A 23,780-nucleotide genomic window follows, 5' to 3' on the forward strand; every position below is an offset into this window, starting at 1 on the left:
AGAGACTACAAAGACAGTAGTCCAATTAAATGGCCTAATTAAGCTATAACCATAGCTCCACTTAACTGTGCATGTAAACGTTCTGACTGTGTCATGTGGTCGGGGGTGTACACTGTGTTTTATGTTGTGTTTGAATTTCGAAGTGGGGGGACACAATCAAGTTGAGGTTCCTCGACAAAAAATACTGCATGTGATAAAATGTATTTCCATTTACTTACTGTAAAACTAGAAAATATAAAATAAAATAAAAATAATAGGCCTAATATACTCTGTAGGTTAAGCACATCTCTCTCTCTCTCTCTCTCTCTCTCTCTTTGTTTTTGTCAAGTAGTTTGATCGTCACTCCGGTTTTATCTTTATTCTTCAAATTAAGTGACAGTAATGTATCGCAAATTTTAAGCGAATTTTGTGAAAATACACAAAAGAAAATGTGAATTTATGCACGTTTCCATTCATTATTGTTTCGCGAGTATTGAAAGTCAAGACAGGTCGAGCAGTAGGTGGCGCTTCTCGTGAAAAATAAAAAAATAAAAATGCAAAAGAACACCCGTAGAAGAAGAGGGCGCCATGAGATGACGTCACTGAGATCGTCTCATGTCCACAGCTGATGTAAACAACTACCCATCCATGACTACGATGAGATGGAGAGATTCCTTGGGAACTTCTTGGCTATTGCGAGAGCTCTCATCAGACTCAAATCAGCGTTGTCAGCGTACATAAGTGTCCTGAAAAAGAAATGAGAAAGACTACACTCACTGAACAGAGTACTACTGTTAGAAATTGGGAGAAGGGGACCACTGCGTCGTCGTCCGCGTGTATGGGAAGGTAGGCGCATAAAGGACTTTTGGGAAGTAGTTGATCAGCAGCAATTCACTTCCCAGTGAAGTAGAGGTAGAATCTGGTAGCCTACGTCATCGTTTATTCGCTAAATCGGTTTCCATTGCCAAAAGTCGCATTTTCCTAATATTAATACGCTGACTTTTCCACCCCCTCCAAGCGTAAAAACTTTTTTGCGATATTTCGGCCTTTTTCAGAATTTCTGGCATTTCCATTCACGTTTTTTTCCCGCAATTGTTGAAAATGCAAATAAAAATAGGTGGATGGATGAATCGTGCTGCTCCATGGCTGCCTGTGATGATGGCGAGATTGTGTGAGTGTGTCTGACAGCAGAGATGCAGCAGTAAAATGTGTTTAACAGGAGAGGAGACGCTCTGTGTGTGTGTGTGTGTGTGTGTGTGTGTGTGTGTGTGTGTGGCTGGCTGGCCAATCTGAACAATTTGACAAAGCAGCTACCAAATAAGAATCTTTATGTTTTATTCTCCTTTATCATGAACAAGGATGATTCAAGATTTGTGAGCTCCTCTTTTGACAAAGGACATTTCTGTGGAATGAGCATGCATAGAGTGGAGATTCAGAAATACTGTAATATACAGGCAGTGTGTCTCCTACCGCAATTTCTGGATATTTGAGGCGATGCCAGAGAGGCGGTAGATACCGTCCACCACACCGTGCTTCTCAATGAACTCGGTGCAACTCTTGAGGACCTGGGGTACTGCGAAGAGAACAACAGTGTATCATCACGTAACACATCAGTCAATATTTTTCTAGTCTTTACTGAACACTTCAAGGTCAAGAACACAAGGATTTTTCTTTTAGAAGAATGAGTACAGAATGGTCAGGCTCGAGCTTAGGGGCTTTTTGGACAAGAGGCTGCAGGCTCACATGGATTACTGAGTGCATTGGAGGCAAAAGCACTTTTCAAGCTGACCGTGGAAACATTTGAACCATGTAAAACAGAAATAAATGTATAGTGACGAGCTTGAAAAATATTTTGTTTCTTTGTTAAGTGCTTTTGGCTATTCTTGAACCCATCTACAATAATGCAGTTTTCTGGATAAAGCAAATAGTTAGAAAACATGTTGTCAGTGAGTGAGGCAGCCAATCACAGAAACTCGGGTTCAAAGCACAATGCCAGTGATTGTGTTAGAGATGGGCAGACAAAAAAAGAAAAACCTCAGAAAAACAGAGCTTCTTAATTCTCCTTCAGCAACCATGAATCATGCAGACATGCCATTTATCTCTGGGTGTATGTGTGTATGAGAGATAAGGATGGTGGGTATGTGTACAAGGAGGCTCCCAGGCCTCCCACAGCTCACACATCATTCAGAGGATGACAAGGAGTGGGACACTTGCTGAAGCAGCTGTTCAGACGAATTCCACACATAGCGAAAGAGAAAACAAGGCCGAGATTTGAGGAAACAACATTCTGCAGCGGAAGAGAGGACAGTGAGGGTGGATAAATCCTCTCCAAGTTCTTCATGTAGGAAGATTTTGTTATGAAGTCCTCTTATCACAAAGATACATAACATGTGGAGTCACACAACAAGACACACAAAAACCCTGTCATATTCTAGTTAAAACAACAGCATTGAAAGCAACAGAGCCGTAAACAATGATTTTTTCCCTTGAGTGTCTTTTTTAAAAACCCAAACTGACTCAAGTGCAACAAGAAGTGAAAACCTTCCGGGGCTACCGCCAGTACTGCAGTGACAGAGTAGAACTGAACACATATAAACTCAACAATTAACAACTTACAACTTAACAATTGATGGATAGTGCCATGTAAAACCAGTATAATTTTAATTATGATATATGTAGTTTTTTGTCAACAAGGCAAAATATTATACTCATGATAATAAGTATCTTGATATGTGAATGTGCAATAGTTATGGTAGTATAACAGCCTGTCACAGGTTACAACGTGTTGATAAGAGGAGAAAGCAGAGCATAAAGGTCCAAGTGGAAAAAAAAATCCCAACTCAATCATGAAGAATTTTGCTAAGAGAAGGCCTGTTGATATATATAGATCCCAGGGGACAATTTTTTTATATTGGGGAACTGTTTAAATGTGTAATTTGTGGTTAGATTTTATTTTGTTTATTTTGTTATTAAAAACAAATTAAAATTATTAAAAATAAATTCTAACCACTTCTTCTTTGTTACTTTGTCCTTTGGCAGTCCAAACAAGGGTAATTTTTGGTCACATTGAAGAAAGCAGTGTCTCCTAGACATAGTGTCTCCTCAACAGCTCCTCAACAGTTCAAACTCTGCAGCCTCTCTCCTCCACCTCTACTAGGAGCAGGTTTGTTTGGGGGTGCGGCTCAGTGGCCAGCAGGTGGGCGCTGTGTGCCATGCTAATTGCACATTGTTATGCATCATAACAATGTGCAAATATGAAACAAATTTGCGGAACTAAAGGCGGGAAATTCAAATGACCTGTTTCAGGCAGGTCAGGAACTGTGCGTCTGTGGGGAGACAGAACTCCCTTTAGCCTGGACTTTTTTTTTTTTTTTCACTTAGCAGAAATTATAGAGGCAGAACAATGCTATATATACATACCTGAAGTTTTAGGAAAAAGAACATGGTTTGGGTTACAATGAAAAGATTTCTTTCAGAAATGACTTTCTGACAGAAAGCCTTTACAGTCAACTTATCCCATATGCTGTTTTATGTGTTAGTGGAGTCAGTTTAAAGTAAACTTCACTGCACTTAAGCGGTTACAGTTACTTACATTATTTATGTGTTGTTTTTGTCTTTTATGGCCAAAAGTAAAAAAAAAAGTAGCTTCTTCTTCTGTAACAGACTGTGTTATATGGGTTGATAATATTGTCTCATATCGATTGCAGGCCCCTAAATCGTATCAAATCGAAATCGTATCATGGCAGACTTTTGTAATATCAGCAAATATCGCATTGATTTCCAAAAAATCCATTTAATATTGTATCATGATGAAACTAGTGATTTACACCCCTAGGGCCACAGTCAGTGTGTTTGTAAGATTTGTTGCAATACTGTAAGTGACAAAAGATCAGTAAGGTTCTGATTCATTTATCAAATAACAATAATAATAATACAGATAATAAAAAACATAAATGAAGATGTGGAACTTTTTAGACAATTGCATATAAATCACACATCACTATATTGGGCCAAAAAAAGAAAGGGAAAAAAAAGAAAAGAAAAGAAAAAACAACGACGAAAAGAAAACGGATCATTTTCCCGTATAGATGAGCCCTATTTTATGCTGAAAGTGGAAGCAGAGATGTTGGGGTTAAACAAGACCGGCAGTCGTCCCCTCTGACAGATGAAGGCAGTCTGTGATAATGTCGATGTTATTCAGCTTCAAAGCAGTTGTCTGAAATTAGTTATGACTCAGGCTTTGGGAAAAATGACAATAATGTATCATTTCAGCCATCTGGATGTAAAAGTGCTGTGTGGAGGAACTACAGTGATTAATCCCAGCAGGAATTACTTGGTAGCTTTTGATTTATATCATCAAACTCCATTATTTCTTGTATTGTAATTTGAAGAAGTGTGGAATTTTAATAAAATCTGCAACACGATACTGTTGATATGTTTTTGAAGTTCTTGAATGATAAAGAGGACTCAGAACTTGCTTTTCTAATCAACAATATCATATTATTTTTGAGGACTTTAATGCATGAAATAAATGGCACACTATTAGATCTGGGGCTTTTTATTAATATTATTATTAGGCCTATTTTTTTTTTCTTAAATACATATGTATATTTATTATAAGATAGAATTACTGCCACACAGCTGTATCCCTCTGCAAACCAGTCGAATTGTACTTACAGTTTACATCCATGTCTGTGAAAACATGAATATTTCACATACATCAATTCAGTATCTGACCAAGTGTCTCCCCATCTGTTCCTGAGTTGTGGCATTGAATAATGGCCAGAAAAGTATTATTGTGGAACACAGTGAAAACACAAAAACATTTAAAATCAGAGAGCACCTTATAACAATATACACACATACTTCATACACACATACTCACTCACAGCACCCAGCGGGGCAGCCCTCCCACTCTTTGCTCCAACACTGACTGACAGCTGACTCCACTCATACCACACTCACCACTGCCCCAGGGCCGCTACAATATGCTATTTACAGAGATAGCACTGGCGATCTGAACCGGTCAGTGGCAAAAAAAAAGCACTTTTAATGCGCAAACTTATACGGGACGCATTTGCCCCCGTTACCGTGTTAGCTCGTTTCGCGGCTCAATACTGAACCAATTTTAGCACGAGTGGTACCCATGAATCATACGCACACATACACATGGGGAAATAGAGCCCAGGTTGAAAAATACCAAAGTTATCCTTTAACATGATCTGCAAACAAGTTATTGATCAAGCTTCAGCAGCAGAGTAGCATCATTACACTGGTTGGAGCTGATAGTGTAATCAGGACACTATTATCCTCCAACTCACTGAGACCATCACATCAGCTCAACCACCAGACACCATGATGTTGAGCGCTCAGAAAATCAATGAAGCTACAGCAGATAAATGTAGGTGTGGACTTTAGCCCAGCAAACATCTTAATTACAACCAGAGAGGGCTGGTGATTACATACAGCATGTGGCGTGGATTTGCTTTGAGAAAGTAAATGACAACTTTTATCTGAACACCATTAGCTTATAAATTGGAATGGATGACGCAGCAGGTGCATTTGGGCTGGCAACATAAACACTGAGCTCTGTCAGTCATGATGTTACTGCTATATATTTAACATTAACATGTCAATAATTTCATTCCATAATTTGAGCCTAATGGATCATGATGCTCCATTATTGTGGGCTTCGGCACATGCTCTGCTGCAACATCAGCATGTCACGTCAGCTGTTAAGCTGTTAGTGCAAACGACACTCATCACGCCCTCGACATTACTACCATCTGGATGGAGACGGATGGCGAAGAGTTGTTTCAGCAGGAGTTTTGTCCCTTCTGCCATAGCAGCCCTGAACAATCTGCCTCGCTGACACTGTTGATACTGGAAGAGACATGAATGTATTCATGAAGATTTTACGTATTGTTACTGAGTGCTGTGTGCACAGGCTGTAAAAACAAATCTCCCTCTGGAACTATAAAATAAAAATCTAACCAAAAGAACCTGACAAACTACTGTGTCTAACACTTCCTAATACCGTATATTATCAAATGAAAGCAGGTAGTCACATGATGGCCGAGTAAAGTAATAGCAGGGGGGACTATTTCTTGTCTGGATGCAGTCACTACCTTAAGCCTTGTCGTCACTCTGAGGTTGCCAGTCTATCAGCAGAGACTCCAGGAAGTCACTGCACCCAGCAAAGAAAAAAGTCTTGCACATAACCCTCCATAAAACTTGTTGTTCGCATACTTTGGATTTTGTACATATTAAACAAATAAAATTTAAATTTTTGATTAATATGCTTTTGTGGTGCCAGTAGGCAGATTCTGTTACTTTTGGACAAAGTGAAGCAAGCTGTTTCCCCCTGCTTCCGGTCTTTGTGATAAGCTAGGCTAAACCAGCTGCTAAATGTGGTTCCATATTTGAAGCCTCATTTCCGCTGCATAGTATGGTACAGCTTGACTCAACTCGACTGGCTTGGAAACATTCTTTTTTTTTCTATTGGCAGAAGCTGTGGATAGTACCTGGTATTTTTTTGGCATCACCTCGGTCAAGAGTCCAATCGAGCTGAGCCAATACTAGACGGTGGAGTTAAACACTGCCGACCACTTACAAATCAGAGAAATCAGTGGAATCTCTATGACGATCAGATTCCCGAATCCAATAATCCTAACTCCCATCATGTCTAACTGTTAACTATTCACCCTGGAAGACTTTTCCCAAAACTCAAACCTCCTCCGGGGATTGTTGAGTTTCAGCATTGGCAAAGTGGAACAACTGGAAATGGTTACTAAAATAAGGACAGTATCTCTGTTAAAAAGACAAACTCATAGCAGCGGAGTACATATTGAGTATGACATGTTTGGAATTAGAGCTGGAGAAATTAACTAGAGAACAGGTAAAATCAGGAATCAGAGCCTGTATCTAATTAAAGCCTACTGCATATAATTGGCTGTTCTCTCTGTCTTAAATCAAGGACCTGGCCACTATTTGAGAATTTATGGTGGTGAAAACACCAGGACATACTACTGCTCTCAGGTGTTAGGGCTGGGTATCAGTACTTGATACCTTTAAGGTATTGACCAAACAACGTAGCACCAAGTGGTACCGAAACATCTCCAGTCAAACGATCCCTATATTTGATCCCTTTGGTGCTGGGAGTCTTATCCCGGATCGTCCCATCTCCCCGCTGGACCAGCAGACTTTCTGTTACAGCCATCTCCGGAGCTGCTATCCACACAGAAAATGGTCAGTTCAACACCTGCCCAGTAAGCACAAGCTACACTGCTGCAGCAGCAGCTAATGCCCAACACCAAGCTGTTAATCAGCCCCAACAAACATAAAACTGACACAGAAATGGCTTGATTCTGTTGTTAAACCCATTCATGTAAAGCCATGTGATGCTGTCACTGTGTGTGTGTGTGTGGCCGGGTGGACTCTCACAACTTTCACTGGTGCAAAGCTCCCACTCAGCAGCAGCAGCAGCTTCAATTTCTTAAGTATCCAGATGTCATAACCTACATTCAACAAAACATCAATGTCGAACAACTGGGGTGGCCCGCTGGGGTGTTTTCAGAGGATAGAGAGAGGTGTTTTGTTGGTGCTGTCATCTTTGGGTGCTGTTAAACAAGTGTCATAACTCTCTCTTTCTTCCCATCTCTCTAGTGATTGAAGCAAAAAAGCCCAGGCTATCAATTTTTATGGTATACATGCCACTCGGTAGGCAGTGGTATAGTACATTTTTAAGGGATACCCTGGTCCATCAGGTGTGTGTGCATGTTTCTCACCATCATGTCCAGAGTTGAGGAGGTGTTCTCCCAGGTCGCAGCCGAACACCCTCTCCCGGAGGATGCCTCTCTGCTTCAGTTTCTGTTTGGTGGGCCTGGACTTCATGAAGGAGCGCAAGAAGGTGATCAGCTTCCCGTGCTTCTTAGACACTGAGGAACAAGGGAGGGAAGGAAGAACACATCTTAGATCTCTTTCACAGCTGTTTACCACTCTACAGTAAGTGTGGGTTTGACACTGGCCCAGCTTCTACACAAGGTCCATCTATGGACTAGAATGAAACCACATACAAGCTGCTCAGGGTTGTCCCATTGTGTATTTCAGCTTCATTCTAATGCAAACCCTTTCTTTTGCATCTATAGTTTCCTTGAGGCGAAGGCTTCATTCTTAAATACCACCTCCAAGGCAACTACAAAGGAATCTTCTACATCAATACCAGTATCCTCTACTCCCCTTCAAAAAAACAACAAAAAAGGGAGTAGACCTACTTAAAATCCCAAACCGCATTAATTAGATACTATGTCAGGGAAAGGGTCGTAAACTTCTTAAACTACACACCAGTTGTTTTCTCTGCTTTAGAGAGATGTGGAAAGGCTATCAGTGAATCAAACAATCCGCATTTTTTGGAGGGGGAACAACAGAGTTGTTCTAAACTCCAGACATTTGTTCAAAAGATCTTCAGTGAAAAACACACACTGTCAGTCACTGGTGAAATGACAGTAGCAGTGTTTGACCCCTCTAGGGTCATTTACTAGACTTTCCTATATAGATGAAAGGAACCTGCCTGATGAGAGCATCAATTTTCCTTTAACTGAGAATTCAGTTCAGCTTAAGTTGTCCATCAGTCTTGGTTAAACAGACACAAAAACAGTAGATGCACCCATGCCATCCATTAAATGTCAGTGTAGTTATATAGAAATACCACTTGCTGGAAATTATTGATCAAAACAAACTATTGTTAAAAACAAACTACTTCACTATTACTCACTATTACTATTACTAATATGAAAGTATATTGTAAAACTGTGAAGAAGAGGAACCTACGTATCTTGATATTAACAGGATGTTTCCCAGGTGAACTTTTTAAAACTCTTAAAGCAGCATCAGCTGCTCTTGTCTCCATTTTTCATACTTCACTGATCTGTAAAGCTTTTGACTCAGACCTAACACACCTGAAAGAGTAAAGCATGTCTTCCAATCACTCATCTTCAGTGACTCTATGTTCTCTCAGTGGTGTCAGTGGTCGGTTCTAGGCTCCTGTCACTGCAAAGACATTCTTGTCTTGGGCCTAATTTTTTTCCAGTTGTCTCTCTTTGATCCTCTGCGGACACTTGATCATTTTCCACTTAACACTGACTTTGACCAACAGCTTTTCCATTTAATGACTTTACTCTGATGGCTTGTACTATTCCTTCTGAATCCTGGAGATCAGAGTTTACGATAGCTCACATATGCCGGCTTTTAGTCGGTATCAAGTGTAGTTGTCTGGCAGATGAAAATATCAACGGCCAAAATGTCCAGTGGTAAATATGCCAAATAAAAAAGCCTAATATTTTGTGACCTATAAGATAAATTAACAGAACAACTTAAACATAAACTAATAAAGACCAACTTTTAGATTTTTATTACAGATAGATTTATTTATCAACCAAAGATGTACAGGGGGTGTCTCTGCCTCTTCAGAGAATATACCAGATCCACTGGGGTCACGGTCTTCCTGGGACACACTGCCCACATAATCAGTACTGCTTGGGGGTATCTCAGCTACTGCTCAGCTGTGGAACATCTAGAGAATGGGACTCATGTGACGCGAGTGGTTTCAGCAAAAACCAGTGAAAATGGTCTTTTGATAATCATATTGACACCATACCAACTTTCACTACAGTGTGAATGTCTTTATCTGTCACAGACATGAAAAAAACATAAAGACTTCTTTTTAACTCAACCCCCTCCTGTTTCCGTTTCAAACTTTTGCAAGTATTTGCAGGACCATGTTGTTGACAATGCAATTGCTTATATGGTTCCATAAATTTGTGGAGTACCAGCTTTTATTTGTGTTTTAATTGTGGAATTCTGTGGCCTGGGCATTCATCATTGTGCTCAGTGTAGTTAGGTGACAGCATCACGGATCACATTCTCCAGGAAGACCTTCAACACACCGCAGGTCTCCACATAGAACAGACCAGATCAGATTACTTAATCTGAAGTGTTTTATTGCCATTTAAACATAAGCTATGTACGTTATATGGCTATATGAATCATTTGTCCTGTCGTTGTTCTATATGGCCAGAATTCTGGAATAATAATGGCCATATTGGCTGTCTAGCGTAAACCCTTCAGGAGACCAATAAAATAACAGGGAGGACTTAGCCACTGTCAGTGCTCCTAACATCCAAAACAGACATGTAGTCTCACTCAGGAAAAAACAACCACCCAGGAACATCTGCTGGAAGTTTACTACCAAGGACCGTATTAATAACATCCATTACCTATCTGATAAATGATAATTATGTTCTTTCAGCCACATAACATCTGAAATTTCAGTAAATCTTTGAGAACAGAGTGATAACACCAAAGTGTCTGAGGTGCTCTGGGCTTAAGTGGAAAAACTGCTGTGTTGCATCAGTTTTTTTATTTATATTCCAGGACACATTCCTCTAGCTGATTATAAACACAGTCACGATCACAATCCTTCCACCTCTCTCATTATATTACTTCAGTCAAAGACCTATTTCCACATTACTGTGTCATACATGCTCTACTATTACTGCACAGCAAGATGTGGTTTACAGTGAGTCTTTTTGGTCCACCATCAGACTGCAGAGAGAATGTGATTAAGTGTGTTGAAGGTGAAGAAAGCATTAAAAATTTAATCAAATAAATGCCTAGTCTTTGGAGAGGCGGAGTCTGTGCGAAGTTGAGCTCAGCTTTGTTTGCAATACAACTGAAAATAGGCCAGTGCTTACCAAAGTCTATCTTCACAAACAAAATAAGCAGAGGTAAAGAAAGCTGAGGCTGAATTGTGTGTTTTGAAGACAACAACATTACAATAAAAGTGTCAGGGCAGCATCTCTACTCACAGCATATACCATGATTTATTAATACAGACTTACACAGCATCATGAGGCACACACACATGCTGTAATAAATAGAATTGTTCAGAATAGGGCTGGGCAATATGGAGAAAATATCAAAATAATTTTGACTAACAACCTTGATACTGATACTGCAACAATACTGTAGAACTGGCAATTGATGCTAAAAACAAATAATAAAAAATACTTACACAATGAGAGTTTTGACAAATAATCATAAGCAATGTGGATGTAATGACTATGTAAGTAATGAAAAATAACAGGACAGCTACAATAGTATGGTAAGTTCAAAAAGTTACATCATTTACATCACATGAAATGCACCCTTTATAAACAGGAAAAGACACTTCTGATATTACGATATCCAAAAGCCCAGTTCAGACCAAAGATTCACAATGAGACAAGACAAAACAGGCACCTACTGGCAACATTTTAAAAACCTGGTGTCACACCAATGCAACTGGATGAGACCACCTCTATGAAACATCTCTCTGTACTTTTGTTCTGATTTCCTGCTTCTCAGGCTTATTTTGTGGCTGAATATGATTTGTAGCTTCTTAAAATATGAATGAGGATAGTGATAGTGAGATACTGGCTACAGTTGCATTTGTAGTAGTGATGAAACAGCGAAACACAAAAACAAAATCAGATGGACTGCATTCATAATAAAATGCCACAATAATATAAAAAACAGCATAAGTGCATGAGTGTGTGAATGAGTGAGTAAGGTGTGTGTGTGTGTGTGTGTGTGTGTGTGTGTGTGTGTGTGTGACTAACATAATAACATGAATGAAGCTAATGCTTTGACAAATTGACTACAGCATTTTATTTTCCGTGTGTTGCTATTTTCTCTAGCAAAACTACATCGCCAGGTAACGTTAACTGCATTGATTTCTGTTATTTATCAGCCATTATAAAGCCATAATACACGTACGTTCTTTACATGCGTTATGAATCTCAGCTAACAATCACCGATTAAGGTTAACTGCAATTAAATGTGTCATTAACGTACCTTGTTGTGTCGGATTCTCTTGGCAAACATGATGCATTCACTGAATGTTTCCTACTTTGATGTAGCATTGAGAACGTGCTATTGTGGTGTGCTAACTCCGTTTTGCAAAAAACACTGAACTGTTTTGTTGTTTTCTTTGGCATGTCTCTTGCTCTTTTCTTGTCCCTCTTCCTCCATAGTTTTGCAATCTGCGCTTCACATCCATGTTACAGCTATGTAGGCTATCAACAGCGAAAGTAACAAGCGCATTATGCAACAGAAACAACCATCCATGAGAAACACAGTGCACTGTATAGTTATACTGGATTTAATGAAGCCTTTTTTTCTGCAAAATTCTTTAACGGTTTTGTCTCGTCGCAAATCTTTGGCCTGAGCTGGGCTGAACTATCTAGTCTTATATCACAATATCAATATAATTTACAACAATAATGTCATGATATCATTATTGTTGCTTAAATTTTATGTACTTTGTGGAGCACTTTGTAACCTTGTTTAGATAAGTGCTATACAAATAAAGTTATTATTATCATGGATATATTGCCTAGCCCTAATTTAGAACCAGCTCAAACAGCCACTGTGTGAGACTTGGCCCTCTCATCCAGAGACAATTAGGTAAAAATTAATGAGGCTGCCTGTTTAGCATGCTTAATGTACACTATGGACTAAACTGTGTGCGGCACACTTAACTGACAGTCCATTGAGTACATTTAGAATGCAAACATCAAGCCCAAACTAAAACTAATGAGCTGATGGGAATGCAAAGTTTCTTTGTAGCTGAATTCATTTAACAGTTTCTCATTGTTTTCACAGAATACTTACAAAAATATATGCAAATAGTGACAGTGTGTGAAAAAATATCTCATAAATTCTGTGAGCAGGCAACTTTACTCTTTCTTTTGCATTGTGGGTAATGTGTGTGGCGCCTGATTTTGACAAAGAAAAAGAATGTGTGGAATCAAAAGATGATATCGCTGGTTCTGCTGCATTGATTTTGATCCTTTTTAAAACTCCATTTTCATCTTAAGTACAACAATGTTGAGGGAGTGAATGCTGTATCAGTAGAATACAATTAAGTGTCTGGAAAAGAATTGCTTGGTATTCATTCTTTGCATGTTAACCCAAAAACCACTCCCACTTTACATCATTACTCACACTGTGTAATACGTATTCTCATTTCAGTTTTCTGTAGATGATAATTAAATCTATTCTGTAAGTATTTTCTAAAGTTGAATTCTTTTGCTGATGATCATAAAACACAAAATAGTATCTCAAAATAAACAAACCCTTACCAAAACAGATTTGTAACTACCTCACTCAACCAAGTAGACGATGTTTGAAACAAACTTTTGGGTCCTGCATCTCTATTGTGTGCCGTTTTAATGAAGCAGCAAAGAAGAGCCATCGTTTCATTTCAGGGAAAAGTGGAGCTACAATTCACCTCGCAGGAAGAAATTCCTTTTATGCTGCTGTACTGCAGACAAAACCGCTGAGGCAGCTTTGTTTACTCACTGTTGAGGCATCAGAAAGGGCCTTCAGTATCATGTAGAGGAGGGGGGGCTGACTGTGCAATTGTGTTGGCTTACACTGACACATCACTTTTATTAAGGAAACCAGACTGACTGTAAGACGTGAGGAAGAGGAGTGCAATGACAAGCATGACTCTCCAGAGGATGGAGAGAGACTCCCATCTGCTTACTGTCAAGGCAGATGACAGTCTGCTAGCCAGCAGCTCTTTAAGCATACTGAGCACTGAAAATGCCACTGACACACTCTCAGCTGAAATCCAGCTGGGTAAAAGGCATTTAATATAAGGATTGTGGGGCTAATAAAGAATTACAAACTCTATAACTGTAATTACTTGCTTAAAGGGGTATTCCAGCAATTTTGTACTGTAGTTGGACGGCATAGTTCACAAAATCAAGACAATCATTCATTTTGTGATAAAAGCACCAAATTTGGTACTTATGTCACCTAATATGTAAAAGCTATCTGGATATCAGGGCATTGCAAATTGGGATTCTCATGACCATGGTGGCCAAATCCAATATGGCCGCCACCCGTAAACTGTTTCAGCTGTAATTTTTGAACCAGATGCAAGCTTGGTGTCATGGGGAACATGGGGAACACATTGGAATGTTTGTTTTTATGATTGGATGCATAAGGACCCATAATTTGCATATTTCCAAGATGGCAGCCACCTAAAATTTGCTGACAACTTTACCACTTTCTTGGGCAGACCTCAGTTGTTTGGCAGGGACGGTCTGCATCCTAGCCGAGAAGGATCATGGCTCTTATCAATTAATGTTGATCTGACTGTGAAGTCCTGTCAAGCACCTCCACTTGACTGACAGTAAACACATCAAACTGTACGCACTCACCCTCTTTCTCTCCCCCCTCACTTCTGGACGCTATTGCTGACCACAGCACCCCCTGCAAGCTTCCAATGGCAGCACCACTTTCACTGGTCCTCCCCTCAAAACCTACTAATTGTCAACGCTCATTGATTTCTTTTATCACTGATCCCAGATCAAATAAAAGGGTCTCTGTTCGTAGACCCGTCCCAAATTATAACAATCTGATCTGCATTAGGCCCACATTTATTCATCCCAGCTCACCCATGGTCGTCACTTCAAGTGTTGTGACACAAATAACCCTCCTTAATGTCAGATCACTCTCAAACAAAAGTTTCATTTTAAATTACTTCATCGTAACCCACAACTTAGACTTTTTATTTCTCACAGAAACCTGGCAAAGACCTGGTAAAGTCAGTTACTTCTCTGAATTGTGTCCACCTTAAATTGTACTAAAACATATTCTTACCTGAATTTGTTTGGTAATTATATCTGTGGTGTTGCAAACATGGAAACAGAACAGAAACAGCTCATCCCTACAGCTCAGTCTAGGTGATGTGTTACGCATGCAACCAATCCCAAAAGATTTTTTAAAAAAGGTGATAGCAGCTAACTCAAAGAAAAAGAACAGCAGCTGAAAATCTCCTCAAACTGGAAAAGTGAGGTCCAGGGTCTCCTTTCTTTCTGAACAGAGGACAAGATCGGCCACCATATAACAAGGTAGGGCTGCTCGATTAATCGAAATTTTAATCTAGATTACGATTTGGGCTTAATCGACATAAAATCATTATGCGCTTCTTGTCTGATTACTCTCGTTGTCTTGTGTTGCAAATCAAACGCACCCGGAAGCCGAGCATGTGCAATACTGCCCCCTCCCCTCCTCTCCTCTATTCACTCCACGAGCTAGTCAAGTAGGTGAAATCGAATAATATGAGGGGCAGGTGATCGCTTAAGATTTCAAAAACACTGTGCGGAAAATGGCAGAGGGAGAGCAAGAGAGGTTGATGTATGTGTGTGTGCATGTGTGTGTGTGTGTGTGTGTGTGTGTGTGTGTGTGTGTGTGTGTGTGTGTGTGTGTTGGCTGTTGTTGGCCTCTAGTGGCCTCTTTTGCTTCCACGATGCCGGCATGCTGTCTAAAATCATACACTGGAGCGGCATGATGCCACTATTGTTTTGTTCTGTGTAAAAATGCATAGGAGGCATAAAGAGGGGGCTTTGTAGAGGCTCTATAGCACAATTTCTGTGAAAAGAGGGCTTATGTCTTTCAAACTCCACACTTCCGGTTTGTAATGCAGGTTTGAAATTATGAATTTGCCATGCCACAACATAATAACTCTGATGACATCGCTCTCTGATTACATCATAATGGTTATTTTCTCAGAGCTGACAAAGCTTCCAGAGAAGACATGAAATAACCATTTTCACAGGCTTTTCATAGCAAATTATGATTGGTAAACTGATCTTCATGTGTGGAACTGGCAGAGCATCTATTTACGACAAAAAACTGAGATTACAAGCATATTTGCAAACAGCATAAAATCTGATGGTATGTTTTCAACATACTAGGAGTGGGGTGGATGGGGTCCAACACGTTCACACCTAGGGAAATTAGAGCCAATAGGCCATACCTGACATTTGCATAGATAACAGATAAAATCCAGATAGCACAAAGCTAAACACAGTGAAGGATGGTTATAATGCCTGAGGAGGAACACTGTCAGGTTTCAGTTGCAGCCCTTAACTGATTGTGTGACTGTGATGAGGTCCTTTCCCCAAGAGAGCTCAGTGAGAGGCTGGGATATGATATCCCGGGGGTGCAGAGTATTACAGCAGGGACAATTACAGACATAATGGCAAACATCATGCTCTGTTTCCCTGCTCCAATCCAAAACTGACCGCCTCATTCCATTCAGTTAGCAAGAGACTTTTCAAAGGACTAGAGGAAAATCCCAGCTTCAGAGCAACACAGCAGAGTGCCACTGCCTCCTAAAGTAGAGCAGTGATATTATAGGGCCAATCAGCAGATCGAGATATTTGATACAACTACTGTACGTGTCAGCGTTCCCTGAATACACAACAACCAGTAGGCGGGACCTGAGGCTTCACAATGCTCTCATCACAGTTCAGCTCAGCCTTTTCACTTGAGCCAGCAACCCCCCCAGACTCAACAGTCATCCACGCCCAAACAGACAGAAGAGCGGGAAATTTCACTGTTGGAGTTTTAGAAAATCATTATGTGATTGGGTTGAATATGATTACATCATCCATCTCAGAGATCTACATGTTGTGAGAACAAGGCTTTTAGCTGGAATGTGATCTGTGGATGTGCCAAAAGCTTTTCTAAGGGCCTGTTTATACGGTTCCGTATATTTCTGAAAACGGGTATTTATCTTTGCATTTGCACCTGTCATTTACATGTAAACAGTGTTTATCTTGACAAAAACGAGATTTTCAAAAACGTCTTCCAAAGTGAAATTTTTTTTTAAAAATATCCATTTCTGTGGAGATATGTACACAGGATAGACAGAGATTTTGGAAAACAATGATGTTACAACCCAGTTCACGCATGCCCATTAGGCGCCCAGGAACCACAACAACAATGGTGGATATATCCCGGGTTGTCTACATTTACAAGCTTACAAATGAACTTAGCACTGCTGCATCAACATCACTGCCACATCAGTGAACAAAGACGTCTTCTGTGCCAAATATTAGTAAGTGCATAGCAGCTAACTATGCTACGTAAGGTTAAAATGTAGTTTATCATTGTTTTTATCACTAGCGCCAAGAGGAAAACAAATCACTGTGCATGCACATAACGTTCTTCTATGGTGTTTGACATATGGCGTATCACCACCTACTGGCCCGGCATGCTAACTGCAGCAAAAAGCTGCCATTTTTGCGTTTTCACAACTGATCGTGTAAACCCAGAATTTTTTTTCTACGGGATAAATGAAAATTCATTTTTATTTGTATCGGTATCTGTGTAAACAAGGCCTAAATGGACCAAATATGTTTTTACTGTGGTGGGTCCTTCAAATTAAGTTAGGTTTCTTTGGAACCCAGTAATACAGAGGGATAAGTTGGAGGAGTTTGACAATCATGAAAGTGAATATTGTGAGTCTGAAAATACCTGAAACTGCATTTCTAGAGTAGTTTATCTTTAAAAGCCACACTGGGAACTCAACAAGCCAACTTGATGACTAGTATTAATGTAGCTTTCTGCCACCACTGCCACTGAAAAGGGGACATTTGTTCATTGAGAGGTGACTGCCACAGGGATCATATTTGCATTACTTATCAAACTGAAAAACAGAACATAACAGTGGGAGACACTGTGTTAACACCCATTAACACATTCTAACCCTCTCCTGTTGCTGCTTCTGGATGGCCGTTGAGTGTGTAAACAACAGAGCAGTGTCTGCCTATTACAAGGCAGTCATGAGTGACAGTGACCTCTGTTTGGACACGAGAGCCTGAGTGTGTGGTGACAGCAGAAGCAAAAAGCCTTTTTGTTCAATCTCTCAATGCACCAGTGAATGCAACTTCAGCAGAGGGAAGAGAGAACAGAGGGGGACATCAGCTGGGCCCAATGGTCTCACCCAATAATTACACCAAATGGTATAACTGTACACCACATCAGAGAAATCAGGAAACAGAAACCATACAACAAAAATAAGCATCAGTATAAAGAAAAATTTTCAAATCACTTAGCTGAAATTGGGTGCAAGTCCTCCAGAGCCACCTTTTTTTCTAAATTAAATTATAAAATCAAAAAAGAAAAGTAATTTCTTTATCTATTATTAATATTTAACAAATTTCAATAATGGAGAACTGACTGGTACTGTGAGACAAGGTTTGTCTTTTCTGTGCAACTCAATTGGCCTCATGGCTTAAGAAAGTTCAATCTATATTTATGAACATGAGCTTCTCTCTCTCAAAGCTAGAAACCAGAGAAGAAAGTCTCAAACTTGTGATGTTATAAAGAGTGGGGCTCAAATCACATTCTTCCATTAGTTCAATATGTACACTACATAATTCTTGCATGGTACACTAATTTCAACAGGGTAGTGTTGTCTCAAATCGTGCACTGCCGCTTTAAACTTACTGGAGGTGATGACAACTTTTTCATTTTTAACTGCCTCTACTTCTTCGACTTTTTTTTTTTAAACGGTGAACGGCAACCGAACAGTGGAGCATTATCGCCAACATTTGACCTCTATCTCTGCACACACAAACCAAAACTTCAGTGCTTATTATTATTGTACGTAGTACCAAATCATTAAAGACCCAACAAACATTACTGTCAGCTTCTATTCAACAACAGTTTTGGTAGTTAGTGCAGACTCCTTGTTGTCCCCAGCTGCAATGCCAAAAGCTGAGAAGTTTAGGACGAAGTTTCTGCTACATCACAAAGATGGCGACCCGTTGAGGGTGAGAAGAGTCCATTATTCCACCCTCAACTTTTGGACCTTTTTGAATGCACCAGTAGTACACTGCATTTCCCCCTGCTATGCAGTGTGATCACACATAGCGCACTTAAGTGTTTAGAACAGAAGTATGCAATTTGAGATACACTGAAAGTCGAGGAACTGCTCCATAGAGAATGAATGGGAACCTAAGTTTGTGGACCCACATAATGTTTTTTTGTTTTGTTTTTTAACACCCCTATGAGCTTTATTCTGTTGTAGTGTTCTCAGTTCTGCAACAGAAAATGTACTAATATACTCTGAACATTTCCCTGGGTGCTCTCAGCATCATCTAGAACATCTTTCACCCTTACATGCCATAATATATACATATATACATACCCAGTGACATTAAAAATTTGAGTTTTAGCATTCTAGCTTTTGAAATTTGGAGAGTTGTTCATATTTACTAATATTTTTGGACATTCTCAGATCACAGAAACAACATGTATGAATTTTGAAAATGGGTGTTCCCCTTTAAAAAGTCAAACTTTCCCAAATCTTCGGTTTGTATCTTCTCAGGAGTCCAGTCTTTGTTTAAGAGCCTCCGATAGGCATTGGTGGTAAATTTTAAAAAAATGTTATACTTAGTGGCAAATATTGCTTCTTTTTTTTGTCTAAGTCAGATTTTCGTCTAATGGAAAATATGGAGTCATGTGAGGAAGGAGCAATATTTTCCACCCTTCTGTAAGACCAAGGAAACCCCTTCCATCATTCTAAGTGCTGTCTCTTCGCATTATTACCACTATCACACGATACGTATAAGCATAAGGCTAACTGTTAACGGTATCTTCAGAAAAGATGTGTGTAGCTAGCCTATGAAATGCTAGAGGGAATACTACTGCGAATATATAAATTTAGACTCCAAATTCAAACGCATTTTCCTACCTTGGCTCCATAACGCTGGACTTGCTGTGTGGCTTTATGACAGGGTTTCAAAATAGGTCCAAAGTACAGCTATCTTATTTATCTTTTTCTTTCCAACCGTACATCTGTACGAAATAGCGATGAAACCCCGTCTAGATGTTACAAAAATGTCGCGGTCCCCTTGACAAAGTGAGAGTTTAGAGTTTAGACACCACGAGCAGAAGACCAGCGGAGACTTTCCCTTGTGCCCTGTCAGCTCGTCTCCACACTCAACTCCCTCCGCTTCTACTAACACACACATGCTGCCTTCAAGTGCTCAAACAAATATGGGAATTACCGGCTGTTCATCCCAGTCTAACACAACTTTAAGTATTATTGACGCAAATACAATACGACGTCAATATGACGGAGTGTGTATGCCTGAACAACCACTTTTAGTTAACACATTGACGCAAAAATATTTGATACCAAGCCAGCACTCCGTGATTTCCAATTTCTCACCGAAAAGCTCCCAGATCCAAAGTCGGAAGCTGTATGCTGTCAAGTCTTGCAGCTTTGTAAAATAAAACAGCTTGGAGCTACTCTACCCCACAGTGTTACCAGAAGAGGACACAATGTGCATTAAGCCTGTTACTGATGTTTTTATATGTCCAAACCCCTACTGGCCCTCAGTTGCTCACATAGCATCCATGCTCTCCTCCCTTAAGCATAGTTCACTCCTGCCTGCCAGTCATACTCATATTACTTGCTTTCATGTGTTTCATTACAATATTCCGGATAGTATTTGAAGGCAGCACGGGAGTCTGGTGGTTTACACGGTGGAAAAACAGACCTGCACACACTCACAGTACTCACACACACACGCTCCTAACAAACAGCATCCCTGTTTTTATTCACGGTCAAAACAACATATATGATGGCCTTGCCTTGACTTTAAATCAGCTCTCCCTCTGAGGGGCCCATTGCCCCCTGAAAGCATTAGCCTATATTATTAATTCCCTAACTACCTAAGACTGCGGTCGGAAAGTCCCTCCTACCGTCTATTCCTAATCACTATTCCTTGACCTCGGTGGGAAACGTCACGAGGTCAAGGAAAGATGAGTAGGAGAATTCATAAGGACTTAGGAAAAGAGAACCGCGGAGCTGAGAAAATCCGACCGCATTTACGCTGGGCTACGTCATCATGAGACGGCGGATGTAATTGACGTGGGTCTGCTGTGGTGAAACTACAATGTTCTGAAGATGGACTACAAAATGCACACGATGGGAACATATGGGGCGTACGTTCCCATCGTGTTGTTTCATGCAGGATATATAAACGTGGACAACACGGTGAAAGATATTGTTTAATTACTAAGGTCGGAATTGAAGTAAAAAAGGAATATATGCTACCAGCCACAAACTGAAACGAAATTGTCACATTGAGAATGTTTGCTCACAGTCACCCATCTGAATCCCAAGTAGTAAAATGAATTAATGATATTACTAAAGGCTGGCAATACAACAACGCTCAAATGAATAAATGACTGATGCAAACTGAGCATATGTTACGGTGCGTGTTCCCTCCGTCCACAGTCGTGTTCAACTTGTTTGTTTTATAACAGGATAAACAAGTAGGCTATTAAATGCATTATTTTGTTTTTCCGTGTGAATAAAAAAAAAAAAGAATGGAAATCCACGTGCTTTTTCCATTTTCTTCTTCAAATGGGCAATTGGAGTAGAAATTAGACACAACCATTAACTTGTGTTTGGCCTTTATTGTTAAATCAATATTATATTATGTGCCCCTACTGCATAGATAGACAGATAAATAATAAATAATAATAATATTAATAATAAAAGGGACGCTGCTGTGCCTCGTGCGTAAATGGAAACGCGCTTATTGTTTCTGCTGCGGGGTGGGGGTTGGGGTGGGGTGCTCGCTGCAGGTAGGCTATTTAATAACCTCAGGCAGATATCTTTTAACGTTACAGTCTTTTGTATTTTTTGTTATGATCCTTCCACTGTAGCTCTGCAGGGAAACACTGTACAGGGGAATAAAAAGTGGGACGCAGTAACTTCATTGATTATTTAAATCTCCAGATACGCCAAGTATATGCGCATTTACGCACGAGGCACAGCAACGTTACTTCACTGATTATCTATCTATTTTTTTAGATTCAATTTTATTTATATAGTGCCAAATCACAACAAAAATCATCTCAGGGCACTTTACACATAGAGCAGGTCTAGATAATACTCTTGAATCAATGTATCTATCTAGGCCATAAGCATAGCCGATGCCAATGTTTTGAGATGCAGTAGGGGCAGATAATATAGATATAACAATAAAGGCGAAAAACAGGTAGGTTTCTGGTTTTGGTTTAATTTCTACATCAATTAGCCATTTGAAGACAAAAATGGGAGAAGCACGTGGATTTCCGTCTTTTCTCATTCACACGAAAATCGGAAAATTAAAATGATGCATTGCAGGCTATATTTGCATTTTTGTTTATCCTGTTATAAAACAAGTTAAACAAAGCTGTGGACGGAGGGTACACCAATAGTAGCGAAACGTTCATAGCTCGCATCTAAGTTTAACATAATGTTGAAAGTTGAAAATATATGAACAAGTTAGGGCATGAGATATATAATGCTTCATAAACAGCGGTAACTTAGAAGGTGATCTCCTTCCTTTCTCGGTCATGTTGATCTTTTTCTTTCCTAATCATTTGAGTTTGTGAATGGTGCGTAAATATTGCCACCGCAATGACTTGTGGGATGGAATTATCTCCTTTCCTATCGCTTAGGAAGGTCCGATGTATCCTACGCTAAAGGAGATCTGAAGGGGAACACTGAACCTCCTTTCCTTAGCTTTTAGGGAATTCGAACAGCTCTTATCATGGCGGCCTAAAATACTTCCGGGTCATTTCACTCAGCTAGGAACCTTCCTAAGCAAAAAAGACTTTCCGACCGCAGCCTTAGTCTCTCAGCAGACTTGCAGACATGTGGAGTCAAAATAAAGTCAGACTAATTTGTTGTCCAGAATCATATGACTGGAGTCAGACTTTGCCACTGCATGTGATCTCTTCATCTTGACATCCTTTTCACAAGTTACACTGAGACAAACATGACTGTAAATTGATTTTCTGAATTTCTCTTCACATGTAGGCTGATGTTTTCCCCCTTTAGTGGCGGAAAGCAACTAACTACATTTAATTAAGCACTGTACTTAAATACACTTTTAAGGTACTTGTTACTGAGGCCCAGAGGGTAAAATTATCCAGTATTTCAGATTTATGTGTAGACCCTCTGGGAGGCCTGCCCCCAAGCAGGTTAAGGGGGACACCACCTAAATTTAGAAATCCAATGTTATTTCCATGGCCTATGAAAGTTCAATCAATAATTGTGAGCTACTCTCTCTCAAAGCCAGAAACCAAAGAAGTAAGTCCCAAACTTATGATGTCATTAAGTATAAAGTCTGGAGCTGACAGTGAATGGGAGACTGATTTTGTTTGTTTTCTTTTTTTATACCCAGATGAGCTTTCTTCTACTGTAGGTTTCTCAGTTTTCAAACAGAAAATGTACCCATATACTCAGAGCACTTCCCTGGGTGCTCTCACTGCCATCTACAACATCTTTCCCCATTCATTGTTTATGGAGCAGCTCCACACTTGACAACCTATGACATCACAAATTTGAGTTTCAGCAGTCTAGATTTGGATTTAGGAGAGAGTTGTGCATATTTACTTATATTTATGGACTGTCTCAGACCATAGGAAAAAAGGGTATGGATTTTGATAATGAATGTAGTTTCCCTTTTACCACTGGACTAAACTAGCTAACTGTATATAAAGTAGTCCAAACTAGCTCCACTTTGACCAGCTTCAACAGTAATATGCTGCTCTTTCATTGATGCATAACTTTTAACAATCTAATAGGTTCATATATGATACTAATACTTCAGTCAACACATCTTTTTGAAAACCAGTACTTTTACTTTTAATACTGTGATTACATTTGACCCAAAACACTCCTGTACTTTCACATTTTTAATGCACTACTTTCACTTGTAAGAGAGTATTTTAATTTTACACTGTTTTATTGGTACTTTACCTTAAGTAAAGGATCTGAATAATTCTTCCAATACTGTGCATCTTCCATGTGTATGTAATGTCCTGCTCTACAAAATAGTTTTTCGCTCCAACACCAGCACTAATCCACACACTGGGGAACATTACTG

General features: G+C 39.7%; 1 protein-coding gene across 5 annotated transcripts in view; it reads right to left on the reverse strand.

The window, feature by feature from the left end:
- arhgap32b (Rho GTPase activating protein 32b) overlaps positions 1–23,780 on the reverse strand; it is a 198,347-nt gene that overhangs the window by 12,528 nt on the left and 162,039 nt on the right. For 4 of the 5 annotated variants that reach the window (XM_049591465.1, XM_049591464.1, XM_049591463.1 and 1 more), the window contains 2 exons: positions 7,767–7,916; positions 1,450–1,552 (listed from right to left, as the gene is read on the reverse strand). In XM_049591465.1, coding sequence (XP_049447422.1) covers positions 1,450–1,552; positions 7,767–7,916 — 253 coding nt within the window. Of the gene's footprint in view, positions 1–1,449; positions 1,553–7,766; positions 7,917–19,579; positions 19,829–23,780 lie in introns of those variants that run through there. The other variant, XM_049591467.1, reaches the window with a different exon arrangement.

The sequence above is a fragment of the Epinephelus fuscoguttatus genome, linkage group LG12 (genome assembly GCF_011397635.1).
Source record: "Epinephelus fuscoguttatus linkage group LG12, E.fuscoguttatus.final_Chr_v1".
Lineage (NCBI taxonomy): Eukaryota > Metazoa > Chordata > Actinopteri > Perciformes > Serranidae > Epinephelus > Epinephelus fuscoguttatus.